The 14,639-nt window shown below is 43.1% G+C and overlaps 3 protein-coding genes across 5 annotated transcripts in view; 2 read left to right on the top strand and 1 right to left on the bottom strand.

Annotated features, from left to right (window-relative positions):
* Positions 1-241: 241 nt before the first annotated feature.
* Positions 242-5,216, bottom strand: abt1 (activator of basal transcription 1). Of its 2 annotated transcripts, none has more exons than XM_086277542.1 (5): positions 5,199-5,216; positions 3,351-3,698; positions 1,448-1,623; positions 1,145-1,330; positions 242-1,054 (listed from the first exon to the last, which is right to left on the bottom strand). In XM_086277542.1, exons 2-5 carry the CDS (start codon positions 3,694-3,696, stop codon positions 872-874), a joined length of 891 nt encoding a protein of 296 aa, XP_086133668.1. In that variant the 5' UTR covers positions 3,697-3,698; positions 5,199-5,216; the 3' UTR covers positions 242-871. The 2 variants fall into 2 exon arrangements, with proteins under 2 accessions (XP_086133668.1, XP_086133667.1); XM_086277541.1 differs by lacking the exon at positions 5,199-5,216 and adding an exon at positions 3,834-3,900.
* On the top strand, positions 4,786-8,122 carry rad51c (RAD51 paralog C). The gene is made up of 4 exons (XM_086277540.1): positions 4,786-4,989; positions 5,371-5,608; positions 5,787-6,003; positions 6,095-8,122. The coding sequence occupies exons 1-4, from the start codon at positions 4,872-4,874 to the stop codon at positions 6,593-6,595; spliced, it is 1,074 nt and encodes a 357-aa protein (XP_086133666.1). The 5' UTR covers positions 4,786-4,871; the 3' UTR covers positions 6,596-8,122.
* Positions 8,123-9,130: 1,008 nt separating this feature from the next.
* The window catches only part of grm6a (glutamate receptor, metabotropic 6a), a 28,386-nt gene continuing 22,877 nt past the window's right edge, over positions 9,131-14,639 (top strand). Inside the window, exons 1-2 of one of the 2 annotated variants that reach the window (XM_086278851.1) lie at positions 9,131-9,383; positions 11,513-12,142. In XM_086278851.1, coding sequence (XP_086134977.1) covers positions 11,558-12,142 — 585 coding nt within the window. In that variant the 5' untranslated portion in view covers positions 9,131-9,383; positions 11,513-11,557. The remainder of the gene's footprint in view (positions 9,384-11,512; positions 12,143-14,639) is intronic. The other variant, XM_086278852.1, reaches the window with a different exon arrangement.

Here is a 14,639-nt window from a genome sequence, read left to right as displayed (position 1 = left end):
GAAACCAGGAGTGGCTCAAGACCTTTGAATAGTAATTCTCCAGTGATCAGCAGATCCAGCCCACAGAATTTGTCCCCAGTGATTTTCTTCTCTCAGAAATGACCCCAGCTTCTGTCCTCAAGCCTGATGACATGTGAGCTGATCCCGAAAAGATACCCAGGCAGAAATGTCTGCTCACCAACACTGCATCGCTGGAACAGCGCACAAACATTAACATAAAATAACACGTGAAGAAAAAATATTGAATCTTTCCAAAAATATTTTAATATAATCCAGAACTCCCACTCCAGACTCTCAGTGGACACTCACAGGGTAGCGTGTACCATATGAGGCCCTGTGGATCTTCGACTGCAGTCAAATATCTTTCTGAAGGTTTAAGAGACCTCGCAGTACCACATTCTGCTGAAGTGAGTATCAGAGAATTTCTGTCAGCAGCCCGGATCCACACATGGAAACTTCCTGCTCTGGTTAAACTAAGCTTGTAACGCCTGTTGGGAGTCATCACTGGGAAACGTGCTTCGAGGTGACAGACCAATCAGCATGTTTTAGCAGAATGCTAGCATCTTATGAGCAAACTCAACTTTGCTTTAATAAAATCTAAATATAAGTGTTGTGTATTTCAGCTCAGACATGTTAGCGGCACTGCCATTAGCTTCACTGGGCGCCCTCTTCTGTACCTGTAAGTTAATCACAACAATTTCTATACAATGAGCTGAAAAGGAAGTGGAATGACTCCTCCATATTGGCTCTCCTCCACTCCCTTTGCTCCGCCCCCTCCCCTGCCAAAACTGGCCTTTGATTGGTTGGGGAAAGGAATCTACACTTTCTATGGAAACATTGGTCCAGGAGTTCATGAAGCATCTCTCTGTTGTCATTGTGACGGTTTGGAGTTGAAAATTTTGGTCAGAAGCGAGACATTCGATTGGCTCTTCTGCTCCATGAGGCGGGCCTTGTCCAGGTGCTTCTGCAAAACAGAGTCCTTCTTCCTCTTCTTCTTCATCTGGATCTCCTCCTCCGTCTGGCGCTGAGTGAAGTCCCACGTCTTCTCTTCCACCTGACGATGACAAACAGTTTTAGAGCGAACGTGCGTCTCTGCCTGAGCAGGGCTAACATTCGTCGCTTCAGCTCGTGCTTCAGCATTTACCTGCTCTCCGTCTCTCTGCCTCTTCTTTCTCAGCTTGTCCAGGTGAGCGCTCTTCTCCACGTTGTTCAGGTAGAAGTTTGTTTCTCTCTTCGCCTGTGAAACTTCAGTCCTGAGCCTCTGGTTTAGGACCGTCTGCTCGTAGGCCAGCCGCTCACTCAGGTGAATCCACTGGAACCTGTGCAGGTACTGCGGACACAGGTAAGCAGTAGGGACAAATTATTTGACACTATGATGACATTAAACAACTGTCTGTCTGCATTTTCAGCGTAACCGGTGTGCATTAATAGGGAAGAAGAGACCTACCTTCATGCACCACAGGTCAGAGGAGAAGCGCTGGCGTTTCCTGGTTCCCATCGGCGTGTTGTGGAGCGACGCCGCCACTTTCTTAGCCACACGTTTATCTCTGAACTCCACCCATCCTTCTGTGAAGTCACACCTCCGCAGCCCAGCCTTCTTCTTCCGTTTCCTCACCTGTCTGTCTGCAAGATGAGCGCATCGAACATTAACAGGTGATAAATATCTGAGGGGCTATGGTGAAAGCTTCACTTTTCCTCACTTGCTGTTCATGCAGTGGCGCTGACGTGTGAGATCAAGTGTTTAACATGGCTGAAACGTACCATCACAGGATCAGGTTAGCCTCTCAGAACTTTACCTGTCCCCCAACAGGACAGGTGGACCCACAAAACTGGTAGCCACGTTCTCCAACTCCACATCAGACCCACTGATTCAGGTTTTTTAATTTGTCACTCATTTGATCTTTGAGTGTACATTTTCTCAACACAGATTAGGTCCCTTAAACTTTTTTGGTGATAAATTTAGAATATTTATCGTAAAAATTTTAAACATGTTATGTTTCCTATATTTCAATAAAAACAAACCTTTTTGAAAGCAGCTGACTCAGTCTTATAGACATCCAAGGTCTCAATAAATACATCCATTAAGAGTTTAAATAATGTTTAATAAAGATGTCACCAAACAGACTAGAAGTAAGGATATTTCCTCTATTTATTTTTATTTCAGTAAGCCTCCCAAGGCCCTAACATCTTTGTTAGTTAAAGATCTTTTGTTGGGATGATCAGGTCAGCGGTAAATCTGGAGTCGAGTTATAGAGCAGTACAGACCCGTTGCAGTTCGGGACATCTTGGCTTAACGCTGCCTCTTATTGATTTCTGGAGGAGGAGTTCTGTTTTCCTTTTAGGATGTTGTGGGCTGAAGTGAGATGTTCTGAAGGCTGACTCCTGCCCACATGTGATATAAAACCATTGACTGTAAAATTACAGCTCGAGTGCGTTTCGTGGAGTGTTTTATTTCGTATAAAATAACCCCTCGAGGGGAAACAGAACCAAAAAACAAGCAGAATGCAGACACTCGCTGAAAAATTCTGCTTTAAACATTTAGTATCGCTCCATAACAAAAGGCATCCACACAAGGTTTAAGTCTGAGAGTTCAGAGCACTGCCTGTCTGTAGGTTAATCAAAAAAAGGCATTTTTGGACTGGACCCTCTGGAATTTTTATATCCAGGAGAAGCTTTTAATTGTGTATTTTTTTTTTCAGGACATAAACCGAAAGAACGAGATCGCGAATACAAGCGGCGGAAATGAGTTTCCTCCGAAGGGTGGCTGGTCTCTCCCTTAGAGATAGGGTGAGAAGTTCGGCCATTCGGGAGGGGCTCAGAGTAGAGCCGCTGCTCCTCCACACTGAAAGGAGCCAGTTGAGGTGGTTTGGGCATCTGACAAGGATGCCCCCTGGGCGAGGTCTTCCAGGCATGTCCCACCGGACGGAGGCCCCAGGGCAGACCCAGGACACGCTGGAGAGATTATATCTCTCGGCTGGCCTGGGAACGCCTTGGTGTTCCCCCGGATAAGCTGGAGGAGATGGCTGGGGAGAGGGAGATCTGGGCTTCTCAGCTCGGGCTGCTGCCCCTGCAACCCGACCCCGGATAAGCGGAAGAAAATGCATAGATGGATGGACATAAACTGTGAAAAATGAAACAGTGACCCTTGTTTCATTTTTTTTAAATTCCATCACTCCCAGAAACACCCAGAAAGCACAGAGAGCTGGTACTCTAGATTACTGATCCAGGTACAGTTTGTTTTCGTTCATTCGTTAGTGTTGTGTGTGTATCGAATGAGTATATCTGCACCACATACTGTCTGTGTTATACTGTGGTAGTAATATCTGTGTGTATTCTGGTAGTACTTGTACCTTCAGGCTGTAGAAATATGCGTCCGATCTCTCCGTACACTGATAGCAGGTTCCTCAGCTGTTTGGGGCGGAACCTCGGAGGAATATGACCCAGGTAGATGATTCCAGGGACGCACTTCCTGTCCTGAAATACGTTCTTTACCTTCTTCTTCTTCTCTTTTACCTCAACAGCGTCTTTGTCACCAACATCTTTATCCTCATCATCTCTTCTGTCTGCAGCAGCTCCCTCCTCCTCCTCATCATCATCAAAATCACCATCTTCCCGCTTCTCCTCCTCGTCTTGTTCTTCTTCATCTTCAGTCTGAGCAAGCGCCTTCGTGTCCTCGTCTTCCTCTCTTCTCTCCATCTCTATAAAACAAAACGTGTTTGCACGTGACTCAGACTGAAGAGATAATCGCGAGAGCAGCAAAACTGGACCCAGAATAACTTCCGCGTGCAGACTTTTTCAAACTAAAACACTTAAAACTCACAATAAATGCTTACTTTAGGTTTCTTTGACGAACTTCTGTCACAGTTACGTTTCACGTGCGCAAACCGTCGCATGTGATTGACGAAACAGAGCGTCGCACTAACAAAGATCAGCTGACAGTTGACTTCCGGTTATGCCTTCAAAATAAAACATTAGGTGGGCGTTGTATAATCTTCTTTCATAAAGGAAAAAATTTTGTCTTTCCCCAGCAGTTTATTTGTTGAAACAATTTTTTAATCATATTTATTTATTTATTTATTTATTTATTTATTTATTTATTTATTGTGTAAAATGATGTCAAAGCTGGGGGAGGTGGGCAAAATGTACCTTAAACTCCATAGCATTTTTATTAAAGCTTTAGGTATTACCTGTTATTTTACTACTACGTTCTGCTGTATTATTATAGCCATCGCTGCCTGGCAGTACAGAAATAATGAAAAACTTCTCAATTACAACATTAAAGTGGTATACACATTAATGGACTAGTATGTCTGATTCATTAGTGCCATGGATATGATTCTGAATAATTAGTTATAAAGTATTTTCACATGCTGAACTTCATGTACTGTTACTTCTGTAGATTATGATATTTACTTAAATAAAGAGTCTGAAAAATCATTTCTCGACTTTGTAAAATATTTCTTAAAAACAATATGATGTTGAATTCTAGCGCAGCTCCATCTTTAGGACATTGGCGGTTCATGAGTCTAAAAATCCTGCAATGTTTTTCTCTACAAACTTTAATCTAAGCTGTATTTCTTCCACCTTGTTTTTTCAGTTTAATAAATCCCAGGAACCATGTTCTGCACTCAGTCATCGAACCTTCAGGAAACCTGGCGAGAAATGCTGCAAACAGGAGGATCCCAAATTCAGGACCAATATTAGATTTATTTATTTTTTCAAAAAGTGAAACAAGAGATCATTAACAGCTGAAGGAAGTCAAACGGCTCTTATTTTGAAATTCAATCCGGATGTAAGTTTTTGTTTTCGCGTGTGAAACGCACGCCGGTGACGGCGGGTTGCTTTGAAGCTGTTAGCGTTTAGCAGCGGAGATGCAGAGACCGGTGTCCAGTTTGCCTCTGAGCCAGGCTGTGAGGCTGAAACTGGGTAGTGCTGGTTTCCAGCTCACCGCGGACCTATTGGACTTCAAACCGGACAAGCTTAGCAAAGGTACCGCTCCATTTCCCCCCACAGTTCCCAAAAACTCCGGTCAAAATGTGTCACATTTTAGCTCGTCTGTCTTTTAAAGCCCTGCAGCAGTAAAAATCACAGCTAAAACAGGTTCACAGCGTCCTGGTAACTCATGGTTTTCTCATAGCCTCTGAGAAGACCGTTTGTAATAAGGAGCAGGGATGGCTGAAAGCTGTTTGTTTGTTTACCTTTTATATTCTGCTGAAATGCAGACTTATGGACAGGAAGGTGCTCAAAACACTGACACTGAACTGAGTCACGTTCTTCATCACAATAAACATCAGGCTGCTTTTTATGTGAAACACAGCTGAGCCTTTGGAAGAAAACAAGTACGTGAGATTTATCGGAGTTTCATTTCAGAGACCGGCCTGAGCGAAGAGGAGGCTGTGGAGGTGCTGAAGGCTGTGAAAGGTGGAGGAGGCGGAAGTGGTGACATCTCAGCATCTCTGACCGCTCTGGAGCTCCTGCAGAAGGAGGAGGAGTTAAGGAGCATCGTGACATTCTCCTCTCAGCTAGACGAATGTCTCGGAGGAGGAATCCCTGTCGGGAAAATAACGGAAGTCTGTGGAGTTCCGGGAATCGGAAAAACGCAGCTGTGGTAAGAAATACACACACACACACACACACACACACACACACACACACACACACACACACCATCATCTATAACCTTACAGATGTTTTGGAGCTGTGATGATGGCGTGAGGAAAACAGTCGAGGAAAATTAGTCACCGTGATGTGGATCAGTAAAGTGAGTGATGATGTCGCCCTTTCAGTCTGCAGCTGGCGGTGGATGTTCAGGTGCCTCAGTGCTTCGGGGGGGTCGAAGGTCAGGTGATGTTTATTGACACAGTGGGCAGCTTCCTGCTTCAGAGGGTCACCGACATCGCAGCAGCCGCCGTTAGACACTGCTCCTTATTGGCTGAGGACGATGAGCAACGAGCCGCCATGGAGACCTTCACCGTGGAGACCATCCTGTCCAACATCTTCTTGGTAATGTCTACTAAGTGATGTATGCAGTGATGTCACTATGCATCTGCAAACTTCTAAAATTCTGATTGGCTCTCTATCTCGCCTCACTCAGGTGCGTTGCCATGACTATGTGGAGCTGCTAGCTGAGCTCCATCTACTTCCTGACTTCCTGTCCCAGCATCCAAAGATCCGCCTCCTGGTGATCGACAGTGTGGCATTTCCTTTCCGCCTGCTCTTTGACGAGCTTTCACAAAGGACACACCTCCTTAATGGCGTCGGCCAGCAGCTAATCACCATGGCAATAAACCATAACATTGCAGTGGTAATCACCAACCAGATGACGACCCGGATCCGGGACGGCCAATCGCACATTGTCCCTGCCCTTGGGGAGTGTTGGGGCCACGCCCCTACAATCAGGCTCCTCCTACAGTGGGAAGGGTCGCGGCGTCTGGCGACCATCTTTAAGTCTCCATGTCACGTAGAAACCATGGTGCAATACCAGATCACCCCCGAAGGCTTCAGAGATGCCGATCAATCAGAAATGGCGCACAGCAAACGGCCTCGAATGGACACTGACCAATCAGCTGCTGAGCCAAAAGACACAAGCAGCTGATTATTGGGAAACTGTCCAGTAAGAAGAGGCTGATTGAGCATTTGTCTTGTGTGGATTTAATGACACTGCTGTGTTCACACAGGAGGTTCCTGTTTAAATAAAGTTCAGTTTGAGTCCAGCAGGTGGAGACACAGAACTGGTTATCAGTCAGTGGCTCCTCCTGTCTGCGCCGTTCATCCCTGACTTTCCCGAGCAGATGCTGAATACTTCTGCGTTTAGAGAAGCTGCTCTGCAGAAGAGCAGAGGTTAGAGGGTGGCCCTCTTGCTTGCATATTCTTCATATTTAGATATGTCAATATTTATAGAGGGAGATTAGCACTACAGAAACATCTGGATTCATTTCGTTTATTAAAACATTGTTTCTGTTGTTTCTACTGAGACGATCTTGTCTTACCCTCAGGTGCAACACACATTACTGTTGTGTTCAAGCTTTTCTTCTGCTGGAAATAGGCAGAAACACTGGCTCGTTTCCAGTCCACCTTCTCAGTCCATGATGAGTGTGATTCTGTTTAGAGTGCCTAAGGGTCGCTTAATTAAGGGGTGGGGTAGAAATACAGCGGCGAGCTTCGGGATGTCCTCGCTTTTCACTGATGGAAAACAAGAGGATTGATGTGTTAAAGCTTCTTACTGACTGATGACTATAAGCATCAAGCCACAATGGAGAGCTTCATGACTGCTTGTAGAAATCGTGTCTGGAATTTTCACCTGTTGAGTTTAAATTTCATTTAGGTCAAGTCAAAGTCAAAAAAACTTTATTTATCCCTGAGGGGCAATTAAGATAAAGTTTTTTGACATGAAATGGATTTATTCTTTTCTTTTATTATTGTGACAGCAACAATTAAAATAATGAACTTCATTGATGAAGCACCTTTCAGATCCAGCCATTTTTGGACAAATGTTATGGCCAGGGTCGCCACCAAGGGGGGCCAGGGGGGCCACTGGCCGCCCCCCAAAATTTACAAGACTGTCCAGTCTTGGTTATTATTTTAAACATGAGCACAAGAGACAGGAAGACACTTCACAGTGAGTTGAAATATTGTGTATCATTTTGAATTAACTGTATACAATTCTTTTGTCATGCCTTCACGATTTCCCGTCGTCCCTTCCTTCGTTGTGTCCCTGCACTGTTCTGTTTTTGGTGCGCCATCTCAATATTTTTAGTGGCCCCCATATGAAAAAAATTCTGGAGGCACTCGTGGTTATGGCTTCAAAATCCAGACGCTAACAGCAATGCCCGGTGTCCATCTTTTATATACAGTCTGTCTTTTCTCATGGGAGGGTCCACACACAAAGCCTGTTGGGGTTACTTCAGGTAGGACATCTGACATAAATACAAATCTAGCAAATTAAAACATGTCGAGCTGCCTGCTGTGCTGTTGTGAATAAGGGAGCAGCTGAAAAAAGCTTCTTCAGTGTGTGGATTTTCCACACAGAAGTAAGGAGAGAAAGGGCAACTAATAAATAAACACCATCTCCCATGATGCACTTCTGCTGACATGATTGGCAGCTGCAGAAATAAACTGAAATAATTTCAAAGAAGTTTTTGTCATTCCGAACTTTTTTGTTATTATTATTGTTTTTGACACTGAATATTTACAGGCAGATGTTCCCTAGCAACAGATGTTGTTATCACTACACACAGGAAGATCAAAGTGGGTTTAAACATCAGGAGGTAAACACTGAACACCTGTCCGACACCTGAGCAGGTAAACACTCAGAAGTGACGGAAGCCAGCAGTGGTGGCTGTCGGTAAACAAAGGGTCAGCTTGGTACATTTTGGGCACTTTTCAGGGCATTTCTTATAACTGCTGCCCAGAGATGTTTCTGAGTTACAGAAATTGGATATGCCTATGCTTTATTAAAAGTAGGGTGGTTACTGGTTTCTCCAGCTTAGTGAAGACCAAACAGAAGTCCTTCAGCACAGATTTGTGCCTAAGCTAAAGGAAACTGCAGGTCCTTTTCAGAAACCTCGGCTTTCACTACAGATGTTCACTCACTTAAAAATGTTAATGTTTTGTCATTAATGCTTTTATTTCATCACCCCTGGATTGCTGTTGTTCATTGTTCATTTGTCTTCGTAAAACCTCCTCATTAGCTTCAGAGTCCACTTTAAGAATCTGGTTTTTAGTTGTAGAGCTCCGTATGGACGGTGAATCACCCCCATCTCTCAGCCTGAGATCGGTGGATTCAGTCTGTTTATAAAAAATTACTCAATATCATTCTTTTAAACTTGTTTATAGGTAACTTTTTGGTTGTGAAGCATTTTATATTTACCTTGAAATGTCCTATATAAGTAAAATTGTACTTTTTGTCACACCTGACCTTCAGAGATCGACTCTAAAATAATCACTGGGCTAAATTAAAAAGCTAATAATAAAGTAAAAACATGTTCACGGAACACACACACCTACTTTCTCGTTGTGTGCTCGCAAAGACCCTCATTAACATGATTCAACCTGATTTGCGGAAACCTTCAAACAGCAGCGAGCAAAACGTGGTCCTCGCGCTGCAGGGAAGTCCTCAGCCCAGTCCTCATAAGGATGGTAAAACCAGTGCACGCCGAGCGTTAGTGTGCATGTTTTAATTAGACAGACAGACAGGCAGGTGGAGAGACAGACGGGATATTCAGTCCGCTGATTGGAGGAGCAGCAGGAGGCGAACCGGAGTTTGACTCAGTCGCCGGGACCAGCGGAGAGTTTACCGGAGAGGAGCGGCGGCTGTCTGCGGACCTGCAGGCGGAGCGGGTTCGGGACTGAGCTCGGACCGCGAGGAGAGGGATCCCGCTGCGGTGAGTGCAGAACCCGGTGAAGGAAAACCAGTCAGAGAAAATGATTCCAGCAGAACCAGTGAATGAAACCAGTCCACGATACAGCAGGACTATCAGGCGAACACGGAAAACAAGCTGCTTTTATGTAATGGTCAACTGTGAGGGTTATTTTTCTTTTAAACCCAGATAACTGATTAACCTCCGGAGAGGAGTGAATGTGATGTGCAGCACGCATTTGGCTGTGTAAACATTCAATGAGCTGAACTCATCTGATCAATATATTTGTGACTTAACTGATCAATAAATAGATACATGAAAGTGATTAATGTCTATGTTCTGATGGTCGCTCTATTACTGTTAAACTTTAGATTGCTTTTTTCAATAATATTGAATTTTTGGAGGATGTTGAGCTGAGAGATGCTTCTTGCCTCACACGCTGCAGATCATTTTTTCAGGACTTCCATCTTCCTCTTTGAAGACTCATTCTGTTGAAAGCCCCTCCGGCTCACTGATAACAGGCTCTCGCTGCTCTTCAGTAACCACCAGGCTCACTGGATGATCCTGTTAATAAAATCTAAATTTAAGATTAAAATATGACACATATCAAACTGACTTTCTACTTCAAGAACAAACTGAGCTGCTGATGGATCCAACATCCTTAATTAAATTCAGCACAGACATAAGTTTCTGACTTTCACTCAAAAGTAAAAAAGGTTAAGTCTGCATTTTTTTTCAGTACTAGGAAACAAAATTTTTCCATGAATATAGAGATAATGCTTTACCAGGGAGTGCTTAGTGAGAATACATCATCTGATCATTACTAGACTGCTAATCTAATCAGGAAGTGTTCCTCTGGGAAAATCAAGAAGGAAGGAGGAGGAAAAGATCTGAGTGAAGCTGGAGTCTCGTTAACATGGCTCGCACTTTTGTTTAATTTGTGTAAAAAGCGGTTTTTCTTTTTTTTATGGTGAGTTTGAAACATGCAATTAAGCTTATCTTTGGTCTTCTCTGGTGCTTTCATCTGCCACGTACGATGTGTCAAACTGCTGAAGGAGCAAAAAATAAAGAGTACAGTAGAGCTTAGAGATTTGGAGCATTTTATCTGATTCAACTTTAATTTGATTAGTAGTGTGTTAAATGGCAGTGATTATTGGAGTCATTCATCATTAGATAGTTTATTATTTCTAACGGAGGTTTGGAGACCGTGACACTGACAAAAGGATAAGAGGTGGTGCAAGGTGCAAAAGACAGCTCAGCGGTTTGGAGGCAAAGTTAGAGACATGAGGTTGAGAAGGTTTGGACGTGTGCAGAGGAGCAGATATATTGGATAAAGGATGCTGAATATGAAGCTGCCGGGCAGGGGAAAAGGAGGAGCACAGAGAAGATTCATGGATGCAGTGAAAGAGGACATGCAGAGTGTTGAGGGGATGGTTTAGAGGGTGCAGTGGAGGTAGATGATCTGCTGTGGTGACCCCAAAAGAGAGCAGGTGGAAGAAGAAGAACAGAGCCAGCTTTTCCTCTGTTCCACTGGAACTGTGATTGCTAATAAAGTTTATCTCTTTAAAATGTTAGCACAGCTGAAAACTGCTGTGATCATCAAAGAGGAAGTAATAAATCTGGCGAACTGAGTGTGTGAAGCAACTGTGGGTTTGACTGTAGCCTCAAAATGCCCCTAAAAGCTAAACTGTGCGCTTGTCCTTTCACAGCCTCGCAGAGTTTGGCTCTGACCGTTTAATGAAGCAGCCATTTGAGGACCTGTGCCAGTTTCTGTTTGTATTTTGCTTATCACATTTTTGTGGTGATATGTGATAGCACAGCAAACACAAATTGTATCAAATTTATTTCATTTTGTTAATTTCCATCATGGAGCTGAAATAAAGTTCACGCCATCCTGTTGGCCATTATCAAACCCACACAAGCTGATTCTTCTGACTCTGAACTAGACACATTTTTTCCTAATGTAGTGAAATATTGCCTCTGTATGCCTACACAGAGAACCAGTCTAATGAGTTATGATTATTATGCAACAGTTCTGATCATTTTCAGGCTATATTAGATCAACCCAGGTCTTATTTTCTTCACAAAAACCAGGACAATCTTTGAGTCGTAGTGGAGTTACTGACACCACTGACTGTTTCTTGTCTCCTTAGGTTTCCACAGCAGGATGAAAGCTCAGTTCTGAACATCACCTCAGTATGACATCATCAGGCCCTGCCCTATCCTCTCTCCCCCTCCGCCATCATCGTCATCTTCATTACCTTCATGTCTTCTTCTGCACTTTCTACCAATATCATCTGTGGCCCCGCCTCCTGCTATCTCTCTGCCTCTGGACTGGTGGACAGGTGGTCCAGGTGAGCGCTTCTCACCAGCACTTCCACCCCCACTCCATAAAGATACCAGGTGACATCACTCTGGGCGGGCTGTTCCCCATCCATGCCCGCGGACCCCATGGTGTAAATTGTGGGGAGCTAAAGAAGGAAAAGGGGATCCACCGCATGGAGGCCATGCTGTACGCTCTGGACCAGATTAACAGCGACCCTGAGCTGCTGCCAAATATCACACTTGGGGCCCGGATCCTGGACACCTGCTCCAGAGACACCTACGCTCTGGAACAGTCACTCACCTTTGTTCAGGCTCTTATCCAGAAAGACACATCCGACATTCGCTGCTCCAATGGCGAGCCGCCCATCATCCGAAAGCCGGAGAGGGTGGTGGGAGTGATCGGAGCATCAGCCAGCTCTGTGTCGATCATGGTGGCCAACATCCTGCGGCTTTTTGAAGTAAGAGCACACCTGTCTTTATACAGCATGAATATAGAGATTATAGCGAGTTAGCCCTAAAGATGGTTAAAATAACTGGAGGTTGTGAAGTATTGAACTAAAAACTGAGAGATTACTCAGTATTTACTCCACACAGAGCAAAATACATCAAATGTCTTGTTTTAGATTACATGGGGTTGCAAAAAGACTTCATAAACATACACTGGTGCTGGAGACTGGTGCACATATGGACTGGGATCCCTTTAAAGTAAGGTAATGAACAAGAAATAGAGTGGCTATTGGAGTATATGTATCACTGGCATCATTTGGATGTTAAAGAGCTTCTTGGTAGATATTCTTGAGCAGTTTGAATTTATAGAAAATAATTTTTGAAAAGCAACTGTGGAGGGGAAGGAGTTCAAACACAAAAGCTGGGCAAAATCCCAACATTGTTGGTCAGATTAAATCTGGTAAATCCAAAAATGGAGACCTTATTGTTTGTTAGATTACAATTACAAAACAATAAGTATAATTTCCCAGTCAGATTAGACTCTGCACAGTTAACAAAGGGATACTGCCATTGCATAATGAAACAAGAACACAGCAGTGTGAGTTAAATCAGGTGTAGAATGAAGTTCAGTTTATTTTATATTAGATCATCATTTACAACAAAAAATTGTTTAGAAAGTTGAGAATTTGTTAGTTTATTTTTTATTTTACTTCATGGTTTATTTATTTCATTTTTGAACGACATAAATTCTTCATGTAAGTGAAATTAAAATGTGTGTTCATTTGTATGGTGGTCTGAAAAACACGTGCAGAATTAGATTTGTTTTTTTCAAGTTCATTCTTTATTTATTATTTATACAGCACTGATCCATTCAAAGCAGATTCTATTTCAAGATAAAAACCCTTGGACTCACTCTATAGAGAGAAGGCCAACTGTTCTCCTATTAGCAACATGAGGGAGAATAAAACACCCTTTTAACAGGAAGCCGCCTCGAGCACACTTAGAAAAGATCATAGGGAGACAACAAACAAAATAATAATAACACACATTGTTGATTTAGCCCAGGAGCCGATGATACCAGTACGAGGAGGTGTAAGAATAGCAGTGACAAAGCACAAACTACAGGAGACCAAAAACGCAAAGTTAATGATATTCAATAGTTATTAATAACACATAAATGCAGGGAGAGCAAAAGACAGCAGAGTTGGTTGAGGTGGTGAGTGCATTATAAGAAGCCCCCCAGCAGTCTGGGCAATATTGAAGCATAACCTTATGGATGGATCTCAGTAACCTCATTCAGCGCTGACGATAAGACCGTGACCCAGACTTTGACCTGTAAAGTTTAAAAAGTACCAGCTCTATCACAGAAGCCTGTTTGCATCATTCTTCATTAACATGAACTAAATGCAGGACTGAGATCCAGCAGGACAAATATGGAGACGAGTCCATGTGTGAGTCTTTGAGGAGATAGTTAGAGGCTGTCAGCGTTAGAGGCTGGATATCAGCTAAAAGGCTCAAAGTTAAAGGTTTATATATGCAGCCCAGCCGTCCCCAAACTTTTTTGTGCCACGGACGGTTTAATGTCAGACAATATTTTCACCACCGGCCTTTAGGTGTTGTGGATAAATGCAACAAAATAAAATGATACGACCAAAACATAAACTGTGGTATTTTTTTTAAATATAATAATAAATTCTGTTTGTAATTGTGTAACTTTATTAGCAACGTCCTCCTGAAATGCACCGACAACATTGAGAGTAACACCCTCCTCTCTGCCCCTTAGTGCTCTCTGGTCACTATGGTAATGTGTAAATATTTATTTCAAAATAAGACACAAAACTACAACAGGGAAGACCCAGGGAAACTGAGTTAACAACAAAACCCCTCAAAACCATAAATTTCACACCCGAGCCGGGTTTGGATGGAATATTGAGGTTGGTTTAGAAGCAAGCATCTGTGCTTGGTGATGTATCTGGGCCATCTGCAGGAAGCAGCTGAAGATCAAAAAACGAACCACAGCCTTTATTTATATAGAACTTCATAAAGTATTTAATTCTGAGAACTAAAGGATTACAAGGCTCAACAGAGCTGTGACCCTTTTGTGTTAAAAAGAAGCCTGAAGTTGTTCTTGGTTTCTTAATGATGAATATGAGTATACCCGCCACCACAACTTCTATAGATTAGCATTTTTGAATTGTACAATTTCTCTGAGTTGTTTCTTTTGGTTTCAAAGGGGCTGCATCAACTTAATCGACTTATGTAGGAGTACACTTTAGATCGCCGCTCTCTGTCATATATCAAGAGTGACTGTATTATAATAATTAAATGTGGTGTCTGGCTTTCATTTTCAGTATCTATAGTTCAGGTTTCCCATTTTGGGTGCAAAACTAAGAGCAGTCAAGTGTAGGTTGATTGTGCATGTGTGTTGTAATGGTGCTTTTTGCAGATGCCACAGACAAATTTCACCCACAGACCCATGCATATACAATATGTACGTATCTTCTAGGT

Source organism: Aulonocara sp. 'chitande type north' Nkhata Bay, linkage group LG20 (genome assembly GCF_057382095.1).
Source record: "Aulonocara sp. 'chitande type north' Nkhata Bay isolate Kocher_YH1m ecotype deep benthic linkage group LG20, A_spYH_male_GT1.1, whole genome shotgun sequence".
In the NCBI taxonomy this organism is placed as follows: domain Eukaryota; kingdom Metazoa; phylum Chordata; class Actinopteri; order Cichliformes; family Cichlidae; genus Aulonocara; species Aulonocara sp. 'chitande type north' Nkhata Bay.
The sequence above is the reverse complement of the archived record's forward strand: the minus strand, read 5'-3'. Positions and strand labels throughout refer to the sequence as shown.